This window comes from Rhinopithecus bieti, unplaced genomic scaffold, assembly GCF_001698545.2.
Source record: "Rhinopithecus bieti isolate Rb0 unplaced genomic scaffold, ASM169854v2 scaffold_16773, whole genome shotgun sequence".
In the NCBI taxonomy this organism is placed as follows: domain Eukaryota; kingdom Metazoa; phylum Chordata; class Mammalia; order Primates; family Cercopithecidae; genus Rhinopithecus; species Rhinopithecus bieti.
In genome coordinates, this window is record NW_016808848.1 from 626,873 (window position 1) to 649,913 (window position 23,041).

Sequence of the window (23,041 nt, forward strand, 5' to 3'; positions counted from 1 at the left end):
AAATATATATATTTTAAAAGTGTATATATATTTATTTATTTTTTTATTTTTTGTAGAGACAGGGTTTCTCCATGTTTCCCGGACTGGTCTTGAACTCCTGAGCTCAAGTGATTCTCCTGCCTTGGCCTCCTAATGTGCCAGGATTACAGGCATGAGCCACTGTGCCCAGCCAGGATGTAGCTATTATTCTGCCTGTCATAAGTTGACTACAAAGATAGGCTTTGAGAGGACTGCCCTCCCCTTGCTCCGTGGGAAAGTCCTAGTGGGAACTGTGCTCTCCCTCTCGACTCTGGCCAAAAACAAGTCCTTAGGGAATTGACTCCCTTTTTCCCAACCAGATAGGAGAGACCTGAGGAGAACTGCCACCCCCACAGGTCAGGAGTCCATCCTGACTGCCTGAAACTGAAGTTCATACAGGCACCCCAAGGGGACGCAAAGCTGCAGAATAAACATGGTGCATCTTTCTCACAGGCCAGGTTTGCTCAGAGACGTGGAGACGAAAAGATATTATTTTTAACTTATGACATAGATACATTATTGGAGTGTTAAATATACATGAATTTTCAAGATACAAGAATAAACTTTAAAGAAATGCCATGCTTTCCACTGGGCTGCTGTGGGCTACTCCCTCTTCGCTCCCTTCCTTGAGCATGAAGCGTGTGCTTCTCTACCTTTACGGACATTTCCAGTGGGGGATGGGGTCTAAATAAGACAAATTTTAGCTAAATAAAAGAGACTACTCATTTTGGGTGTGGGATCAGTTTGTCAGAGCCAGGAGGGACTTTGGAGAACATTCTAGGCTAACCTTCTAGGGCCCACTCCAGGTCTGCAGCCAGACAGTTGGGGCACAGGACTGGCCTGGGCTTCCGAAGCCTTAGGCAGTGCCTGCTGGCCCAGGTCATGGCCAGCCTCTAACAGCTCAGCTGCCTTAAGGATTTATAGCATCTCATCTCTTTATATAGCATTGTGACATTTGAATTTTCAGCAGCCCAGCACAGTAGGTAGTCTGCAAGGCTAGGCTCTGAGAAAACAGGATGCCATTGGGTGGGTTCTAGACAGATGCATGGGTGGCAGGAGATTCCAGACGACCCAAAGGTCAGGCTGAGGCTCAAGGTTGAGCTTGACCTTCCTTGCAAGATTCCATGCTCCAGAGGCAAGGAAGGCTGGCCAGAGGGCATGGTCCCTAATCTTCCTCGCCTCTGCTGTCCTGCACTTTTAAATGCACACCAGCGATTTTAGTGGCTCAGGATTGCATTTTTCATTTATATCCTTTCACTTCAACATCTGCATGACTTTTCTCGATTAGCTGTTGCTGCAGATTGAGTGCTGAGCTCCAGCAGCTCAGACCCAGTGGGGTTTGCCTCCTCAGCTGGGAGGCAGTAGATAGGAGTGAAGGGTCAATCACTCAGGCTCTGGGACGACACGCACCTGGGGCAAGGCCAGTGCCACCACCTCCTATTTGTGTGACCTGGCATCTTAGGTTGAAGTCCCTACAAACAGAGCCTGAGATGCTTGGGAAAGTGATTTCTTGAGGGAGTACTCTTAGGAGAAGGGGAGGGAAGCAGGATGAGGCAGGAGGGGCTCTGTCTTGGATGGATACCAGTTTAGCCTGGCCCCACAGGGGTCTCTGGAGCACAGATGGCACCACAGAGCTGATCCCGCCTTTCAGCAAGGGGGCTGGAGTTTTCCACCAATGTGAGTCAGTTGTTGGCTGCTGTCTGTGGGGTGTGGGGCATGGCATGGCTCCCATGGCCAGGAAGCTCCCTTTAGCTGAGGGCAGTTCTCCAGAGAAGGGAGTGAGCTGTCAGCAACCCACCCTCACTGCAGCCAGGGCGGGTGTACCAGCCTCAAGGAGGTGCATCTGCCCCGGCTCTAGTGTTCTTTGGACCCTGCTTTGCTCATGAGTCTTTCCAAAGTGAGTATAAAATAGCGCCCACCTCAGGGTGGGGCTGACGGACCGCTTAGCACAACAGCTCAGAAAGGGCTCGAGAGTTGTTATTTTTATGGTGTTAGGATTGCTTGCAAACTGGGGGTACACGCTAGTTCTTTGAATTGGATTATCCTTGCTAAGTGTCGTGTGCGTGTGTGTGTGTTTAGCTCTCTTTAAGCATCCCAGAGACAAAGTGGTTCTAGATGAGGGATGAGAGAGTCAAGAAAGAGGAAAGGAAACCTACCCAGGGTTGGCAACATTAGACTCCTCTCCAGAGGGAGTTTAGTGGGCCTCTCCCTCACTCATCCTGTCACTGGGGGGAGGGAGGGTTTGGGCTGAACACCCCTCCCCATTTTCCTACCGCATTCCCATGGCTGTTTCCTTCCACTTGTGCCCCTTTCCTGTGGAAGTAGCCTCTTGAGGGTGTGAACATAGGTCTCCATGTGTGGTCTCCAACCCTAGACCTGACCGTCTCATCTGCCCCAACTCAGGTCATCTGCTTTCACTCCAGGAAGGCCCCTACACAGCCAAGTCCCTGGAAGGGCACAGGATTTTCCAGACCCTGCCCTCTGCCACGTCCTTTGTGACATCACAGCTCTGATCTGTCACTGTCATCCTCAGGGATGGTTATGGCCACCCCTCCCTGCCCCCTACTACTGCCTAGATTGCCCCAAGCCCTTTCAGCATAAGAGAATGGGCCCATACCCTGGCAGGGAGGCAGGGGGCTTGGCTGAAAGCAGGGGCTACTGCTATTCCCAAATTTCTTCTTTCTGCTCTCTGGACTTTCAGAAAAAGATACAAGCTATGCACCATTGAAAAGCATGATTCTGGAACTTTTATGAGAGTGTGCACGTGTGTGGAAAAGCTGTTATAATTCCCCAAATCTAAAACCTTTCCCCTCACCCCTGAATCTTCCAGTAAGTTGCTACTTCAGAGAGAAGAACCTGGTGTCTCTGCATTTCCTACTCTCAGGATACCTCCTCATGCTCTAGAATGAACATATTCTAGTTTGAGAAGCACCTCAAACTCTTTATACTGCTCTATGGCATCCCCCAAGATCCCCATCCAGCCTCATCCCCTGTTTGGCCTCTCCCCAACCCTGGATTCTGGGCTGCTCCTCCTTCCTCCCAGACTTGGCAGCATCTTGCCCCCTCTTTCTCACCATCTAGAAGCAGAGTGTGTGTTCACAGCTTCCTGCAGCAGGCATGACCTGGTTCTGCATAGGATCTTTCTCCAGGGCCCCCTAATGGTCAAGGAGCACCAAAGTGAGAGCTCTGGCTTTCATTTTGGTTCCGTGGAGCCCTGGGAAAGCCTTGTACCTCTCTGGGAAGAGATTAGCTAGATGGGTGATCCCATGGGCCCCATCCAAATCTAACAGCCTAGGAGCACTGAACCAAGTGGTCCTTGCAACTTGGTTGTCATAGCAACGAAGACACCAAATGGTCCACAAGTGGCAGAGCTGGTTATTTAACTGTCAGCAGGTGGTCAGGAGGTCAGCTGTGAAGATATAGTTCCCTCGGTCTACTCAAGAAGTGGACATGGTGAGCCCAGGGTCTAGACCATGGGGCTGGCCAGATACTAGTGCAGTGATGATAATGGCTACTAGTGACTGAATAAGCAGTGTGGGCCAGGCATTGTGCGTGATGCTGCACACTGGATTAATTCACTTCATCGTGCATTAAACACGTATTTGTTGACATATGTGTAGTGCCCTGTTCTGGGAGCTGGGGACTGAGATGAGTCAAGTTACCCTCACTTCAGTGGGGAAGACAGGCAAGTAAGTGGATTTGAGCCATATTGGAGGGAAGCACAGGGTGGTCCAGGCTCACAGAGGAAGAAGTGGCCATAAGCCTGATGGGACAGAGACATGGTTTCTCAGAGCAGAGGAGCCTGGGCTAAGGTAGGAAGGATGAGTAGCAGCCGTGCAGGCAAAGTGAGTAGGAGGGGAGAGAAGGGCACTCTGGAGGGATAGACTTGCAGAATGGGTGGGGAGCGGAGTGGCAATATGAATAAATAAATGAATGAGTGAATGAATGAATGGCAGTCCTGTTTTAGGACTCACTGCCAAGGCAGGATATGAGAAATGTGATAGAGAATTGAGCAGAAGTCAGTTGGTAAAGACTGCATAGGATCTTTACCATCTTTATCTTTAGCACATCTTGAATGTGCTAAGGAGCTCAGAGTTTGATCTGCAAACCTCAGGAAGCCATGCACAGATTTCACACAATCATCTAGGAATGAACCCTTCCTCTGCTCTGCGGCGATGGGTGAATGGGGCAGGATTCATGGCAAGGATGCAGGGAGGCTGTTGCTGTTCACTGAGTAAAGAATGATGGTGACCAAACTCAGGGCAGTGGGGCTGGAGGGTTGGAGCTGATTAAGGAGCTAGTTTTGAGCAGACAGAACTAACAGTTTCTGGTTATGGCTTGGATGAGGGTTGAAGAAGAGGAGTGAGTCTAAGATGACTCCCAAGTTCCTGACCATTGTCAGAAATGGAAAACACAGGAGGAGGAAAGGGCCTCTTGGGAAAGCTGGTGGATTCAGGTTGGGACAAGTTGTGTTGGAGGTGCCTGAGAGAATCCAACTGGAAGAGTCTGGTGGGAAACTAGAGAAAAACTGGGGCTGGGGAGAGAGATTTGGAGTCCGCGGCACACAGAGAACAGTTGTGGCTGGGGTCATGAAGGAGGTGGCCCAGGGAGAGTGATGGGAGCAAAGAGCTAAGGACAGAACACCAGCATTTAGGGATGGGTAGAAAGGTCAGAAGCTGATGATGAGGATTATGAGCAGGAGTGGCCAGGGAGGCAGGAGGGCAGCCAGCAGAGAGCAGCATGGAAGCCAGTGAGTGAGTTTCGTTATGATGAATCTGACAACCACTGGGCAAGGTACATAGGATTATCCCTTTCTCAGAGATGAAGGAATTGAGGCTCCAGGAGATTAAGACCCAAAGTTTTCAGCTAATCAGAGGTGGAGCCGTGATTTGAGCCCAGGTCTCTGACTTCAAAAACTAATAAGCTGTTTTTACCATACCATGTTTAGCAACACAGGGTTTGGCACAAAGTAGATGAATAGATATTTGCTGGATGGATGGATGGATGGACGGATGGATGGATGGATGGATGGATGGATGGATGGATGGGTAGATACTATCAGCAGCAAAAAAATGCTAAAAATTTTCAACAAACAAGCAGAAAGATCTTGGAGCATGCCTGGAAGCAAGTCCACAGAACGGAAGCAGCTTAGAACTTTTTATAGCATTGCAGACGTGGTGATGACAAAGGCTTGCCTTCCTTCCACTGCTCTGTTAACGATCTTTTAAAGTCCTTTCAGAGCCAGTGTTTTTTTTCCCCCTCTTCTTTCCATTCTTGCTTGCAAACGAAAGATGATTTTAGAATCCAGGCCTTCTTTATTTTGCTAAAGTACATGATGAGTAAAATGGCCTCTCAGTCAGCATTTTCCAATTTTGAAAGATGCTAAAAACTGATCTTTAAAAGCATATTTTTCTACTTTATGCATCAAAGGGCCATGAGGCCTGCTGGAGGGGATGGATGAACAGCAGGAAGGTGGCACCACCTGCAAGGCTGGGCCTCACTCTGGAGGGCAGGAAGCGGCTGGGATGGGGAGCAGGTGTGTGGGCCAGGGCCTGGCTGGTCTCCTGGTGGCCGCCCCACCCATTCTCTTTCAGCCTGTTCTTCTCCTTGGGGCAGGACCCAGCTGGATCCCAATGCCCCAGAAAGCAACGAAGACCCCATTTACCTGACCCAGGAGAGCCTCTGGCTGATGCTCAGTAATTGTTTGTTGAATGAATGAATGAGTCACAGGGGTCACTGTGCACTTTCCTATTAACCACCTGAGATAATGAATGTAATCCCTTGTAGAGCTTTCAAAAATAGATTTTCCTTAGAAATAAAGTTGGACACTCGCTATGCGCTAGGCGCTGTGTTAAGCACTTTACAAGGACTATTTCACTTAGTCTTCCCAGAAATCCGATAAGGAAGGTACTACCATTATCCTCATTTTACAGATGAGGAAATTGGGGCTGAGATGGAAAAGGAGCGACCAGGGGCCACCCATGGTTTGTTGGTAGAGCTGAGATGCGAACAAAGCTCAAAGCAAGTCTGAAACCTCTTAATTGGGAAGCACTGTGGACTCCGGGAATTTCTTGAGGGATTAACTGTTAAGAAGGTAGAAAGGGCTAGAACACTGTGGCAGGGCAGCAGAGTGGGGTTGACTGGGGTCTTGTCTCTGCCACCAACTCCCCAGGGGCCCTTAGAAGCTCCTTTCTCCTCATCTGGCCTCAGTTTTCCTATATGTAAAGTGAGGAGGAAGGTTAGGTGATGCCTGCATGGACTCAGGGTTTGCCTGCCCTGGTGGGAGGAGAACAGGGGAGGTTGCAAGGCCCCTGAGAGCAGTCAGCTTTAGCCTCCAGCCTGTACACAATTGCCCTAGGGCTTGCCCATGAGACCAGGGCAGACTGATTGCAAGAGCCAAAGGAAAACCAGCCCAAGAGAGGGCTAGAGAATCCAGGCTGGGCTGGGGTTGGGGGTGAGGTTCTGCTCTGCCCACCTGCCCAGGCAGAGCTCTGGGCTGAGAGCCAGAGGCACAGGAATGTTGTCTGTCACAGCCTTGAACGCTTTGTGGGGTGCTGAACATCTCACCTTCATGACGTGTCCTTCCATCCACAGGGGAATGATGTGCGGATCATCCTTGGCCAGTTTGACCAGAATATGGCAGCAAAAGTATTCTGTTGTGTAAGTAAAACAGTTGTATCATTCGTGTCTTTGGGGAGGTTCATGAAGCTTTTTCCCGTACTCCTCTCCCTGCTCAGTCTATGAGTGGGATCGTAGGACTGGAGCCTGGGTTCCTGGAAGCAGAAGAGTTAGGTTCACTGTTCTTTCCGCTTTCCAGGGAGCTAACACCCCAGGGCTCAGAACAATACTGTCATCGAGGAACCAGGGACCTCAGGCCAACCCATTGTCTAAGCCTCATTGGCTAATTCTAAGTCTGCTCAACTTAGCCAGGGAGATACCAGAAATCAGGGTGAGGCTGAAGTGACTCAGACCCACTTCCCTGTAGGTAGGGCTCAGAGTCTTAGGTTAGGGACAAATTATTAACTATTGATTTTCTACTCCTGAATCCTTTACAGCTGTCTAGGGTGTGACAGGTGACAAAGGTGACCTTTTTATGCCTTATCTCATTTAATCTTTTCAATAACCATGTGAAGCAATTATGATTTTCCCATTTTACAGATGAGGAAATAGAGCTCCATAGAGTAAAGGGGCTTGTCCAAGGGCCCTCAGCCAATTCATGGCAGAGCCAAGGCTCCATCCCCGTTCACCTGATCCCTAATCTAGCTTCTAAAAAAAAAAGATTTTCTCCATATGATCTCTAGCTTAAGTTAGATGTAGGGGACATAACACAGGAGCTAAGTCAGTTTCCATTTTGATGTCCCAGCTCCCAATCCTCCCCATCATGTCGGGAGAAAAGTCAACAGAATGAAAGCCTAGACAGGGGAGTCACTGTCTACCCAATAAGCTTCACCTTTTAGACTGAGGTCATTCTAGGTGTAGTGTCTGGTGATGGGCCACAGATCTCTGTCCTCTTTGATCTTTTTGTCAGTAATGTGGATGAGGTTATAAATAGGAATTCTAGAAATCATGAAACACATTGGATGACGGAGTCTGAGGGCAAAGAACTTTAACAGGTTGGAATGTTTGATTATATCCAAGCAGAGTAAATTGTCCTAACATATTATATTAGAACAGACAAAGCTGCCTAAGCCCAAGTGGTAGAGGCATAGCTGAGAAATACTGTGTGTTGAGAAAAAAAGGGACTTTGGGTATTCCAGATGACCCCCAGTTTACTGCAGGGTCTGGTAACTAAGGTCATCAGCGTGAGGACAGTGCCAGAGAGCCGAGGTGACCTCAGATTGCATGTCTACACCCAGGGCAGGGTAGTCCTTCTGCTCTTTGCTGGAGAGACCCTACCGAGGGAGACCTGCCCAGCTCCTGGTGGCCTGTTTTGGACAGGTGTAGGAATTGAAAAGAGACAAGGAGCGAGGACAGAGTAGTGGCTGGAAGCCGTGGTCACGTGTAGTTATTTGAACTTGAAGGCTCAGGAGCAAAACGAGAACTGTCCGATCATCTGATTTAGCCGGGAGGAGGGAGAGGATGTGAGGCTGACCTTTCAAGGGATTTTGGATGGAGGTTGGCACTCAGGAGCCAATCAACTTGGGCTTGAGTCCCTGCTCTGCTACTTATTATTGAAGTTGGGTATGTTATTTACACTCTCTGAGCTCCAGTTTTCTCATCTGTAAAATGAGGATTATAACACCTGTCTGATAAGATTGTTGAGCAAAAACCCTCTGCATAGTACCTGATGTACAGTGAACCCTCAGTAAATACCAGTCATCTTTTTTTGGTTGTTTATATAGGGTCTCAGGTGTCCAAAGATGGAATGGGCCACCATTTACTGGCAAGTTTTACTGGTAGGTTCCACAAAATTGTGTTAAGCGTTCTATTTATCAGTGGAGAGCAGCAAGAGGTCTTTCCACATTGAAACTGAAGGAGGACCATGAGAAAAATAGAAAATATAGAGTGAATAGATTTAATAATTTTACTCCAAAACTCATAAAACCTTGCTCCTTACTACCTAGGGTCCAGAAATAACCCACTTTAAAAAGGAAAATAATGGCCCAAATTTGAGAGCCTGCTTTCTTTTAGAGAAGAAACTCAGTGTTCCCTCTCCAGTATCCCCAGGGCCTTGCAAGGAGCTGGTGCATGGTGGGTGATTGGTGTTGATCGAATGAGGAAAACAAGTAACTTCAGAAAAAATAAATTAATAAAAATGATCCGCGAAGATGCCACACCAGGCCCTGCCCACCTCCAGTTTGCAAGAAACATAGATGGGCCTTATGTTCCGATTTAAGCCAAACCAAAGCCCAGGTGTGACTGTGATCTCACTCTGCCATGCACTGGGATGAGTTTCCAAGTGGCTTTCCCAGCCGTGGTTTCTGCTTCTGAACAGACAGCATGGCTGTCTTCCTTTTGACCCAAAGCCCCCGGGCTTGTCTGCCTTCCACACGGCACAGGGACACCATGCCACCTTCTCGTCCCATTTTCCTCTTCACTCTTGTTAGTTTTGGTATTTTGAGATGAGGTTACTCTTAGAGTCTTCACTCGCTGCTCCATTCCAAGGAGTTTCTCAGAGGCTTTGGGCTGGGTGTAGAGTCCACGTGTTGGTTCCTAGATGGAATCTGCCCTCAAGGACTTATGGTCTTGTCTGGTTAGGAAGGAATTCTTCTGGAAGGCCCAGAAGATCCTAAGGAGACTGTTCAATGTTTTCACGCTGGATCAAGACTGGTAAGTGAAAGAGGGAGGAGACGCTCAGAGCAGAGACCCCCGAGAGAGCTTTCCTGTCCCTATTGGAGTCAGAGCAGAGACACATGGAGCCAGCCATGTCTCTGCCATCCAAATGCTGCCCTGGAAACTTTACAGCGTGTTGCTGTGTTCTTGAGATCGGAACTGCCACCCAATGGGATCGCAGACTCCAGCAAATGCAAGGCCTATTTATAGCCCTGTGGCAAATGTTCATTTTGGCATCAGCACAGTATGAGCATGGCATGTTGCTTTTGTCTTCTCCTCTGTCCTCAGTGGTCTGTTCTAAATTCTCAAGCACTCTAATGTGGGTTCTGGTTTTAGCTCTGCCAGCTGTGTGACCTCAATCAGGTCGCTTTACATCTCTGGTCCCCAGCTGCCTCATCTCTGAAATGGAAGCAATGATCCCTACCCCGTCTGCTTTATGGAGTTGTCGAGAGGCTTAAATGAGGCCACCAAAGGGAAAGCTTCATCCCAGCTGCTAACTGCCTTACTGATGCGAGGGTTTATTACTATTACTGTTGTAAACCTTAATATAAAAGGAAATGTCTTTTGCATGGGGAGTGGAGGAGGCAAAAGGAAACTTAATTAAATGATGAAATTAGATTTTTTTTTTAAATTGTGTCATGGCTACATGTCTACAACTAGTAAGAACCAAAGTGGTTCATGGGGCTGAAGTGTGTCAACTCAGGATGGCCCACCCTCACGCAATAGTACCCATTTGTCAGTCATAGGTCCTAAGACCACATTTCTACAAGATGCAGAGAAAATGGAGGTGTGGTGGCTCATGCCTGTGATCCCAACACTTTGAGAGGCCAAGGCTGGAAGATAGCCTAAGCCCATGAGTTAGACCAGCCTGGGCAGCATGGCAAGACCTCATCTCTACAAAAAATTTAAAAATTAGCTGGGCGTAGTGACATGTGCCTGTAGTCCCAGCTACTCAGGAGGCTGAGGTGGGAGGATTGCTGGAGCCCAGAAGTTCGAGGCTGCAGTGAGCCATAATTATGCCACGGCATTCCAGCCTGTGTGACAGAGCCAGACCCTGTCTCAGGAAAAAAGAAAACAAAAATCAAGGTGACCAAGTAAATTAGAAATGTATTCATTCAGTCAATCCACAACCATTGATTGAGTAGCCCCTGTATACCAGGTCCTGTGGAAAGCCCTGGGGCTCCAGGAGAGAACTGGCACGGCCCCGCCCTCCCAAAACTCCCCGTCTGGCAGAGGAGACAGAGAAGCATACCAGTGTCTAGTTAAAACTCATGTGTCCAACAACCTCAGCCGTTCTGACCATAGGAATACTGAAATGGAGTCCTGGAGGCATTTCTGCAGTTGCATTAGACAGTGGATGATCTATCCAAGTCCAGTCTACCTCCCTTGCAGGAGAGCCTCGCTCGAAGTCTGCTTACTTTTGCTCTACAAATATGCTTAGCAATCCAGGCACCCTACTTTCCAAGCCTATAGTAGTTTAAAAGCAGCAAATTCAGAGTGAGGGAGAGGGACTTGATGATAGTGAAAAATGACAGTGTAGACCTGACAGCTAGAAAGGAGACAAAAAGCCATGGAAAGTGGATCCAAAGTCTAAGCACAACTCTCTGGGGCCATCGGGTGCTTGGGCAGTCTCCTCTAAGCCCAAGAGTACTGCTGTGCATAGCCCAGAACAGTGACTGATGTTCAGAATGAAACTATGGGTTACCAAGAGGAGAAGAGAAAGAGAAGAGGTAGCTAAAATGTTCCTGTACATAGTGTTTGCCATGCATGATACACAAATTATCTCATTTAATTCTTAAACCAATCCAGTGAGGCAGGCTTTGCTTTCCATTGTCTGTCCACGGGAAAAGTGGGGCTCCAGGAGTTGTGTGCACGAGTTACCTGGCAGGCATGTGGCATAAAATCTTCTGCTGTTTGACTGTATTTTTTTTCCCCAAAAGGTCAGAAGCTATGTTAGAAAAAGTTTTGTCTTCATCAAAATTGACTAATGTTCTAAACAAAATGTATTATCATCCAGATGGAATAAGTTTCTCTTTTCTGGAAAACTCACTTGCAAGAAACAGCTACAACAGGACAGTAGCTGGTTGAAGAACTGTCAGAGCTGCTCTAATTTTCTGCTCTGAACTTCCTGCTCAGTGCTGCCTCTTAATTAATTATCACATGGTCTTAATTATCATGTGTGAAGAAAATCTGCCTTTGTATCTGATCAGAAGGGCTTTTCATATCCTCGCTCTGTGTCTTCTTTTTATTTTTTTTTTTTTGTGACAGAGTCTCGCTGTGTCACTCAGGCCGGAGTACAGTGGTGCGATCTCAGCTCACTGCAACCTCCGCCTCCCAGGTTCAAGCGATTCTCCTTCCTCAGCCTCCCGAGTAGCTGGAATTACAGGTGTGTGCCACCATGCCCGGCTAATTTTCATATTTTTTAGTAGAGACGAGGTTTCACCATGTTGGCCAGGCTGGTGTTGAACTCCTGACCTGAAGTGATCCGTCCACCTTGGCCTCCCAAAGTGCTGGGATTACAAGCGTGAACCACCGCGCCCAGCCGCTCTGCATCTATTAATTCTTAACATACCTTCCTGATAAGTGGAGGTGTCTCCTTGCCACAACCTTATAAGATTGAGAAAACTTCCAAAAATCTTTTTGTTTTGTTTTGCTAAGAGGGGAACTTCACGAATGGACTTTGAGTCTTGTCCCTTTGACTTACCAGCATATGTTTTGAGAAAATTTCATCTGTAAAATTTAGATGATAGTGCATACCTCATAGGGTAGTTGAGAGAATAAAATCATATATAAAAATGGCCACACACATAATGAGACCTCAATACACATGGGATCTCTGTCAGTAAAAGATGAGAGTTGTGAAGTCTTACAGGCTCTGCCATTGATTAAATGACCTGGGATTACTAGGGTGACCCTTTTATTCAAAAGTCTAGTCCCCAGCCAGGCTCTGGCATTTCTTCTTAAAAACAAAAAATTTCTGTGAACTAAATTCCATTCATTAGAGAGAAGCCCAGGAGACTGCCTGCTTTTCTTCAGCTGGGATTTTGTTAGGTCATTAAAATATGAGAGTTTTCTGTATTTTCCGTGACAGTTTTGTTTGGGGCAACATTACAATGTAGTTGCTAGAAAAATGACTGCGATCTGAGGTTGCATTATGAGAAGTACAGTGTCTAAAATGAGGGAAGTGAAGGTCCTGTATCATCGAAGGAGTCTAGTGAAGAGACAGCGTGATCACTGCCTTGAGGTGGTTGAAGGGGTCTTTTGTTAAGCAATGTCTATTTAATCTTCAGATGCTTCCCTGAACCAATGGGTGGAGACCACAGAGAGGGGACCTGAGCTTAAGTCAAGGAACAAATCTTTTAACTCACATGTACCCCAGTGAGTTACTCCACACTGCAGCCTGGACTTTCTCGGGTATTAAGGGAGTTTTAGAGGAGTAGCCTCTGGACTTGGGATGAGGGGAGTGACCCTCTGACTCTTAGACTTGATGGTAAGTTTTCTCTAACATACAAGAGTTGTTGGTAGCTCTGGCCACCCTTATGACCCTCGCTTTAGCCTCCTGGAGCCTAAGAGGAAGGCAGCAAGAACCTTCCTAGAATCCAGAGCAATCTCAAGCTCCTCTCACTACACCCTCCTGTCCTCTCACACTAACCCTGCTGTAGGCCAAGGGGGGCGACATGAATGGTTTCCCAACGTCTCCTTCTCATGTGGGTGGCTCCCCAGGGATGAATGGAAGGATTGTTTAAGATTTCAGTTGAGAATGCATGCAGTCCAACCATGCACAGTGGAAATTTCCATCCACCTCTGCTCTCTGTAGTCACTTCTGGGTATTTTGTTTACTGATGGGAACATGATCACCACTTAGAAACTTTATTCTGAACCCAATTTTGATGGAACCTGACAGTCCTACAAACTGGGACTTTTCTCCTCGAATCAAAGCTATCAAAAACCATATTTTCCTGATATAAAATAATGACAATAAGAATTAGAGTCAAGTAGGGGTGCACAGAACCTTCTGATGACTTTTTTTCTTTGGAAAACAAGCACTGCAGCTTTGTACCCTTAAAGTCAGCAGACCTAGATCCAGGTCTGATTTTTCTCCCTGACTGTTTGACCTTGGAAAAGTTACTTGCCCTCTCTGATTTTTAGTTTTCCCCTCTCTAGAATGAGGATGATAAACCACTTCCCAGAGTGAATGTGAGTGACAATCAAATAAGATCCATGTAAGATATGAAAATGTAAGGGACTTTTTTTAGGACCTGAATTTATACACACTGTGTTTTGGATAAAGATTCAGAGAGATTTCTCAGTTTGCCAAGTGGCATCTTATATAAACTGCATACTCAGATTAAATTGTCTTGGCCCCTTAAAATTGTTCCCCCTGGGTTATGTTAATGAGGCATGGCCTCAGCTTTTAGTAAAGACCTATACAAAAATTACCTTTATGAAATCTCTTTCTTGTAGAGGTTGTGTTGGTACTAAGCTGGCTGATTTGATAGTATCCTCCCCATATGGGACATTTTTAGGGTTAGAGACTAGAAAATACTTTGTTTCCCCAAAGATCTGGTATGTTTTCTCCTTACTGATAATGAGAGTTGTGTAAATAACCTTGTTACCCTTTTCTCTTGGGCTGCTGGGAAGTTCATGGTGAAATTTGCAGCTTAATGATGAATATGGTTAGAACCTTTGGTCTGCTTGTCTACATTCTGTTCCTTCTATCTTCAGGAAACATAATTTATATTTTTCTGGGCCCTTATGTTTTAATTTTTATTCAGTACTTATTATTTTATTATACATGTTATCCATAAACTACCTTGGATTCTTTGATAAATAACAAGGAAGAAACCAAACAAGTAATTAAACATTTCCTAAATCCTCTGGTAAGAGGAAGCCTTCCTCCCCACCTATCTTCCAGGGCACAGAGCCTTGAACTGTGCGACTCTCGGTGCCTTCATAGTCATTCCATCTTTTGCAGGCATATGAGGAGAACATGTATGGTAGTAAATACCAGTGGATCATTCCGGGCTGGTACGAGCCTTCTTGGTGGGAGCAGGTGCACACGGAAGCCAACTCATCCCGCTGCCTCCGGAAGAATCTGCTTGCTGCCATGGAGGGCTACATTGGTGTGGATTTCGAGCCCCTGAGCTCCAAGCAGATCAAGACCATCTCAGGAAAGGTCAGTGCCTTGGTCCCCATTTCAACCTTCCAGCCCACCTCCTTTGATCATCTTGTCTGATGACATTGGCCAAAAGTGCACATTTATTGTCCTGTGTCACTTTGAGCAAATCGCTTGACCTCTCTGAGCCTCTTGTACCTGTAAAATGTGGTATGTACAACCCCCCACTGCTTACCTCTCTAGGCAACTGTGAGAACCAAATGAGGTAAGGATACTGTGAAGCACGTAACACAGTATACATGTTATGTATACACATATGGATGGAGTCCTGGCATCAATTTCAGGGCCCTTTAGACTCTGCAAAGGTTCATCCCCTGCTCCTCTTACCTAAGATGTCATTCTCAGTTGTGGTGGTGCTCTCCTGGAGGAGAGGAAAGACGCCTTAAGTAGACTTTGAGAAACACATGCTGTAGAGCTGCCAGACTGCATCAAACCCCAACTTTGCCACTACCACCTGTGTGACCTTGAACCTGAGTTCTCCAAGCCTCTGCTTCTATATCTGCGTGGATATATCTTTTTAGATGCCACTATTCAGCCCACTATTATGATCTTGGGATGCCCCTTCTATATCTTCTATATCTCTGCTTCTATATCTGTGATAACCCCCTTCTAGGGGTTATCAGGAGGATTGATGGCAGATGGTGCAAGCCACTAGCATGGTATCTGGCACCTCGATGCTGTTATGACTGTGAGCAGGACCTTGGACAGGGTGTGTCAGCCTCAGGGCCTCTGCATGCTTCCGTGAGGGGTGTTACTAATTCCTGCCCTGCTTATCTCGTAGGGCTATTGCGAGGACCAAGTAATACAGGACATGTAAAGTATTCCCAAAGCACACCATTCTCTATCATTGTAAGTCTTATCAAAGATCAGGTGATGATAGCCCTGGTAAAGGTGGTAACATCCATTTCTCAATTCTGAACAGCAGCCAAAATTCAACACAGCAGTGCACATAATTCTTTTCTGTGTTCAGATAGTTAAATTATTCACCCAACCCCCAGGGTTCTTACAGACCAAATTTTATATCAAGAAAAAGCTTTATAATAAAGAAAAATATACGTATATAATTTTATGTATTATTTAATCTCAATTGGAACCAACTCTACATGAATGATTTATCGATTTGTCAAGAAATGGCAAATCATTAGGACGTATGTTGTAAACAACGCTTTAGCTCGTACTGGCACCTGGTTAGAAAATGTTGAAAGAAATATTTTCATACCAAAATCAATGCATATATAACATTTTTTGAGATGATGAATAATGAGCAGAAATAACTCATTTATTCAGTAAGTGTTATTTTTAAAGGCATCAAATTTTGCAATTTATTAAGATCCTCGGGTCCAGGGATACCCTGTATTTTAATCTAAAAAATCATAAAATTTGAGGAAAACACAAAACCTAAGGGAAAAAAATATCCATGAAAGCAGATTGTACAATAACTAAATGGAGAGGCTTCAGGAAGACCAAAGAGTTAAATGGTTGCACAGGAGATCTGTGAGGCTGTCAGGATAAGAGCTATGAGACACTGCAGGAAGGACATCCCTTGGGTGTAGTTCTAAGGGTGTGGCTTTCAGCCAGGGTGGGAGCCATGCAGGGCTGTGTGCAGGGCTGTGAGCAGTACACAGGAGTGCATTGTAGGAAGATCATTTTTTGTAGTGTATTTTGGAGGAAATGTTTTGGCATTTGTAACAACATCCCCTAGATCACTGACTTTCCTTTTCTAAATGTTTTTATTTGGGATTGGTGAAGAGGCTGACCTCTTGCCCATCACTGTCCCATGCATGGGACACCTTGGGGCTGTTCACCCCACTGTTTTGGGAAACCCACTCATTAAGCCCACCCTCTGGAGGGGACAGGACCATTGAGGTGGCTTCCAAAAGTACAGGAGGCCCAATCCCTGTCCCCATGGAAGCATTTGAAGCAAGAGGAAGCATTTCTTACATTACCCCACAGTTACTAGACGGTTGAAGTTACACAAGGAAATTTGTAGCCTCTTTGCTTCTTGGAATCAGTGGGTCCCAGAGCTGCTCTTAGACATTAGGGAGTCCAGCTTCCCATCAGATTCTCAGATCTTCCAGTAGCAAAGGAATTCTCTCCCTTAATTCTTCTACCCCTAGTTCCCCCTGGAGCTACTCAGATCCTATTGACCCCTCTGTCCCACATAGTCCTTCAGTGACCACAGAGTCACTGCTTCTCCAAACTAAATAACACTAGTCCTTCCAATTGTTAGCTCACAGGTCCGGGGCTGGGACTAAGCATGAAATTAAAAGGGTGCCAGATACATCAGTAATCAAGATTAAACAAACTATGTTAATGCAATTTTTAAAATAATGCCCTAAAAAAAAAAAAACCTGTGATGAACAAATTGTCAAAATTTTAAATAAAGACCGGATTCACAGGACAGGGATTAGGGTGAGGAAAATGAGGTGAGTCATGCCAGTGCAAGGTTGGATTCTATCTTTATTTAAAATTCTGATATTTTGTTCATCATGGATTTCTTGCATTCATTTTTATTTTTAAAATACATTAAAATTTTTTTAATCTTGATTACAGATATGGTTTAGCTCTGTGTCCCCACCCAAATCTTGTCTTGAATTGTACTCCCATAATTTCCATGTGTTGTGGGAGGGACCCGGTGGGAGATAATTAAATCATGGGGACAGTTTCCCCCATACTGTTCTCGTGGTAGAGAATAAGTTTCACAAGATCTGATTGTTTGGTAAGGGGAGATTCATTTTGCTAGGCTCTCATCCTTTCTCTTGTCTGCCACCATGTGAGATGTGCCTTTTACCTTCTGCCATGATTGTGAGGCTTCCCCAGCCACCTGGAACTGTGAGTCCACTAAACCTCTTTCTTTTGTAAATCACCCAGTCTCAGGTATGTCTTTGTCAGCAGCATGAAAATGGACTAACACAATTACTGAGATTTTTTGGCTCTCCCTTAAATTTTGCACCTGAAATTAGTGCTTTATTCACCTCACCCTGGTACAGCCCTGCACAGGTTGTGTTTGTCAAACCCCTCCCCATGCTCAGCCTGTTCCTTTGTTGCACTTGCTTTTGTTGAACATTCTCTCTAGAGGGTGTGGGGCCCAGAGTTGAATAAAGCATTCCTATTTATGGTCTAACCACAAGCCAACTTCTCCAAACAGCCTTCAGAAGTCTATGGTCAAACATAGTTCTAGAAACTCAAGAAATGTTTCTTGAATTTGAATTTGCATTATATATAACTGCTTGGGGCCATGGTCGGCATGGCACTGGCTGTGTGATTGATGCCTGTATTTTGGGATCCATCGATGACCATGAAAACAAGCAGACACTTGTAAAACCACAGCAAGCCAATGGGTTCCTGTCATCCTCACTATTGTACATATGGAAAACCTAAGAGCCAGAGAGGGGAAGGGACATCCCAAGATCACGAAAGTGGGTTGAATAGTGGCCCCTGAAAAGATATATCCACATTGTAACCCTTGGAACCTGGGACTGTGACCTTGTTTGGAAAAGGGGGGTTTTGCAGATGTAATTAAGGCTCTCAGCCGGGCGCAGTGGCTTACACCTGTAATCCCAGCACTTTGGGAGGCTGAGGCAGGCAGATCATGAGGTCAAGGGATTGAGACCATCCTGGCTAATGTGGTGAAACCCCTTCTCTACTAAAAAAATACAAAAACAAATTAGCCAGGCGTGGTGGCGGGTGCCTGAGGCAGGAGAATGACGTGAACCCGGGAGGTGGAGCTTGCAGTGAACCCAGATCGCGCCACTGCACTCCAGCCTGGGTGACAGAGTGAGACTCCATCTAAAAAAAAAAAAAAAAAAAAAAAACTTAAGGTTCTCATGATGAGATTTCCTGGATCACCTAGGTAGGCCCTAAACCAATGACAGGTGTCCTGTATGACAGAAAGGCAGAGGGAGAGTTGACACACTGAGAGGAAGTCCATGTGAAGAAGAAGGCAAAGACTGGAGAACACCGAGGATTACTGATAGCCACCAGCAGCTAGGAGAGAGGCATTGAATGGAGAGGTCTCTCTTAGAGCTTCTAGGAGCCAACCTTCATGATGGGGTTTGGCTCTGTGTCCCCACCCAGGCTCTCATGATGAGGTTTCCTGGATTACCTATGTGTCAGGGGAGGGACCTGATGGGAGATGATTGAATCATGGGGGCGATTTCCCCTTTGCTGTTCTTGTGATAGTGAATGAGTTCTCATAAGATCTGGTTGTGCTGGGCGTGGTGGCTCAAGCCTGTAATCCCAGCATTTTGGGAGGCCGAGACGGGTGAATCACGAGGTCAGGAGATCGAGACCATCCTGGCTAACATGGTGAAACCCCATCTCTACTAAAAAGAAAAAATACAGAAAACTAGCCGGGCAAGGTGGCGGGCGCCTGTAGTCCCAGCTACTAGGGAGGCTGAGGCAGGAGAATGGCGTAAACCCGGGAGGCGGAGCTTGCAGTGAGCCAAATCTGGCCACTGCATTCCAGCCTGGGTGACAGAGCGAGACTACATCTCAAAAAAAAAAAAAGATCTGGTTGTTTGAATGTGTGTGGCGCTTCCCCCTTCACTCTCTCTCTCTTTCCTTCTGCCTTGTGAAGAAGATACTTTCCCTTCTGCCATGATTGTAAGTTGCCTGAGGTCTCCTCATCCATGCAGAGCTGGGAGTCAATTGAACCTCTTTTCTTTATAAATTACCCTGTCTCAGGTGGTTCTTTATAGCAGTGTGAGAATGGACCAATACACCTGTCAGTGCCTGAATTTCAGCCTTCTGGCCTCCAGAACTGTGAGAGAATAAACTGCTGTTGTTTTAAGCCACCCAGTGTGTGGGAACTTGGTGGCAGCCCCATGAATCTAATACAATCACCCAGCAGGTAGAGGCAGATCTAGGACTCGAAGCCAGGACTCCTCAATCCCAACTCAGCACCCCTTCCCCCTCTGCCATACTGCTCCTCTAGACCTGTGGTGTGCTTAGGGACACATCCAAATCAGCTCTTTTGTGGCATCTCAGTGGGTGGGCCTCTGCTGGTGAGTGACACACGGGAGCACAGAGTGTGGTACTCCAGAGATCCGGTGTGGATCCTGCATTCATACCACTTAATCGGCAACCTCAGCAAGTCATGTTCCCTGCCTCAGCTAGGTAACTTCTAGGGTCCTTTCACAGCTCAGTTCTTTAACTCTGTGTAATTATGGTGTGGAGTGCTGTGACATGGTTATAATGTTAAGTCATGCAAGTGCAAGGTTGGATTCTGTATTTAAATTTTTGATGTTATGTTCATCATGGATTTCTTGCATTAGTTTTTATTTTTTCAACATGACACTAAAATATGCTTATCTTGAGTACTGAGATGTTTGGCTCCCCTTTATATTTTGTACCTGAAATTAGTGCTTTATTCACTTCATCCTCGCACAGCCCTGCACAGGTTGTATTTGTTAAACCCCTCCCCATGCTCAGCCTGTCCTCTTGTACTTGCTCTTGTCATATCTCCCAGGATACAGGTGACTCCTGGTAGACAAAGTCACAGAAAGGGGCAGAACAGTGGCCCCTCCTGGATGCATTCTCCAAGGTTCCCTCCTTTGTATGCCCATCTCTAGCATCAAGCTGTCCCCAGCTCACTCATTGGCACCAGGAGTTTTCTGGTAGGAGGAATAGCAAGGTCAGGGCTCCCTCCAGAAACACATTCTTCAGTCCTTTCCCATTGGACTGTCCTGTGTTGGGAACGTGGACCTTCAGGCTTTCTGAACCCATTCAGAACTCAGTCTTCTGGGACCTCATGAAGACAGCCCCTGGACCCCTGCCTTGGGCCCAACATTGGCTCTTTCTCCCCATTGAGGCTCCCCATCACTGTTCTACTCCCGCAAAGTGACTTGACATTGGTGATTTCAAGTGTCAACTTCCATTTTTCAAATCCTGTTTGGTTTGTTTCCTTTGTGAGCATTTATAATTCTGGCTTGATTTCTCCAGCAATGGCTCAGCCTCTCCAATAGGGACATTTTTCTCCTGTTACTGTGCCCATGCTGAGGTCCAGTGCTGGGCCAACGCCCCAGATGAGCTGTTCACAGCACCCTGCAACCTCTGGAGTAGCCCTAGCCCTCCATCAAAGGCACAGGTCCATCCTTTAGAAGATTTTGTAATGTTTTCTGGCAAGAAACTTCTGTGACCACCCATGATTATTTATTCAATCCAGCAAATCTAGTGATCCTTCCACTTAGAGCCAATGAACCATGAAAATCTGCACCCATCTCATTACCACTGCGCTGTGAGCACCAGGACAAAGAACTTGGAGTTTTAGGGAAGCACTGAGCTTAGTGTGGAGGAAGGAAAGGTGCTGCGGAAAAATAGAAGAACTCCCCAGAGAGCCCAACTTCACAGCACTGCTCTCTCCCCGACCCCTCACAAAGCTCCCATTCCTTGCTACTCCCCCAGGCACTCATGACACTGGGAGAAGGCGCTATGTTAGAGGGGCATGGGCTCAGAAGGAAAAGGCTGAATGGCCCATGGAGGGGCCACTGCTAGACTTGAATCATGGCCCCAGCACTTCCCAACTGGGTGACTCTGGAAGGTGGCTGGTCATCTATACCAACATGCATACCTCTCCCACCCTCTTCTAGGTTCTGTAAGACAACAAACCAGAGTTCATAACACAACTCTGATTTTTAACCGGGTATATTGCCACCTCACTGGAAAATATATTATACATTCCCCAGCCTTCCATGCTAGATATGGCCAGGATTGCAAGTCTGGCCAATGAGATATAAGCAGAAGTGTTATGTGGGACTTCTAGAAAGGCTCTATTACAGGGGGATATGGCCTTTCTTTTTCTTTCTCCTTTGTGTTGACTGGAATGTAGATGTGATGGCTGGATTTCTAGTAGCCGTTTTGGACCATTAGGTACAAGATGACCTTGACAAGGAAACGTCATTCTAGGATTGTGGAGCATAAAAATAGGACCCTGGGTCCCTTATTACCCAGGGAACTGTCATAGCTGTATTGCCCAGCCTCACCACAGACATCTTTTATATGAGAAAGAAATAAACCATCTCATTTAAGTCACTGATAATTTGTTTTTTCTGTTACAATGCAGCTGAACCTAAGAGTGATACAGTGATGTGTATCTCATCTGCAAAATGCTTGTCTCTCATCTGTAAAATGGAGATAATAATATCTCTCTCACAGATTTGTAAGGATTAGATGAGGTTATACAGTAGAAAGTATCTTACCAAGTGCAAACACATAGTAGGTGCTCAACAAATTTTAATTCTCTTCCTTTTCAGGATAGGAACCTTAGGGGTAGGAGGAAGGAGTAGTGAGATTGATGAAGAGTTTATAACCCAGGTCATGTGAGTTGAGGCGCAATGGAAGGATTGGGATTACTTTTATGATTTAGTTAATTGTTTTTATTGAAGGACAGCACCCATGTAACTACCACCCAGGTCAAGAAAAAGACTATTTGTAGCAATTCAGAAACTGCCTTTATGTGTTACCCCAGTTAATATCCACTGCCAGATGTAACCATTCTTCTTACTTCCTCTGCCATTCAGATGCCTGCTTTTGAGCTTTTGAACTCCACAGCTTTTTTTAGTATCTTCAGATTTAAGGAGCGTATTAGTCATTTCTCACACTGTTATAAAGAGACACCTGAAACTGGGTAATTTATAAAGAAAAGAGGTTTAATTGGCTCACAGTTCCACAGGCTGTACAGGAAGCATGACTGGAGAGGCCTCAGGAAACTTAGAATCATGGCAGAAGGCAAAGGGGAAGTAGGCATGTCTTACATGGCTGGAGCAGGAGGAAGAGAGCAAAGAGGGAGGTGCTACATCCTTTTAAACAACCCGATCTTCTGAAAACTCACTCACTATAATGAGAACAGCAAGTGAAAAACCTGCCCCCGTGATCCACTCACCTCCCAGCAGGCCACTCTTCCAACACTGGGGATTACAATTTGACATGGGATTTGGGCAGGAACACAAATGCAAACCATACCAGGGAAGATCAGTCTTTCTGGTAGTTATTCTAGTTCACCCTTAAATAACCACCATCTTCTGTCTTTGGCACAGTTTCCTCATTCTGCCTTTGCCACAAAACCTTGCATCAGGGCATGGGTGAGCAAAGGTAAAAATGAAATGTGTTAATTTTTCTCTTCTTATTCAGTCATCTGTACAGTTTTGATGTTCTCTGTCCTCAGTTATTGATGTGGTATCATTTTGTATAGAATGTGGCTACAAAGCTAGCTAGTATAGTTTGGGGAGACTTGGGAAAGCTAATTCATACACAGCCTCCTTTGTCTTCAGCTACCTAGAAGTCCTCTAACTGGTGTGTTTTAATGAACAGAAACTCTTTAATAGAATCCACTCCAAGGCTGTGAAGATACTTTCCTATCTTGTGTTTTAGAAGCTCTATTGTTTTACCTTTCACATTTAGATCTATAATTAACCTGGAATTTCATTTTGTATAGGATGTGAGGTAATGATCAAGATTCCTTTTCTTCTTTTCTGTTTTTACATGGATATCTAATTGACCCAACATCATTTATTGAAAAGTCCATCTTTTCCCACACTGTGCCGCCATATTACTTTTGTCATAAAGCAAATGACT

General features: G+C 45.9%; 1 protein-coding gene across 1 annotated transcript in view; it reads left to right on the top strand.

The window, feature by feature from the left end:
* GABBR2 (gamma-aminobutyric acid type B receptor subunit 2) overlaps positions 1-23,041 on the top strand; it is a 426,191-nt gene that overhangs the window by 224,626 nt on the left and 178,524 nt on the right. Inside the window, exons 5-6 of the mRNA XM_017887601.1 lie at positions 6,613-6,678; positions 14,267-14,467. Of these exons, the coding sequence (XP_017743090.1) occupies positions 6,613-6,678; positions 14,267-14,467 (267 nt within the window). The remainder of the gene's footprint in view (positions 1-6,612; positions 6,679-14,266; positions 14,468-23,041) is intronic.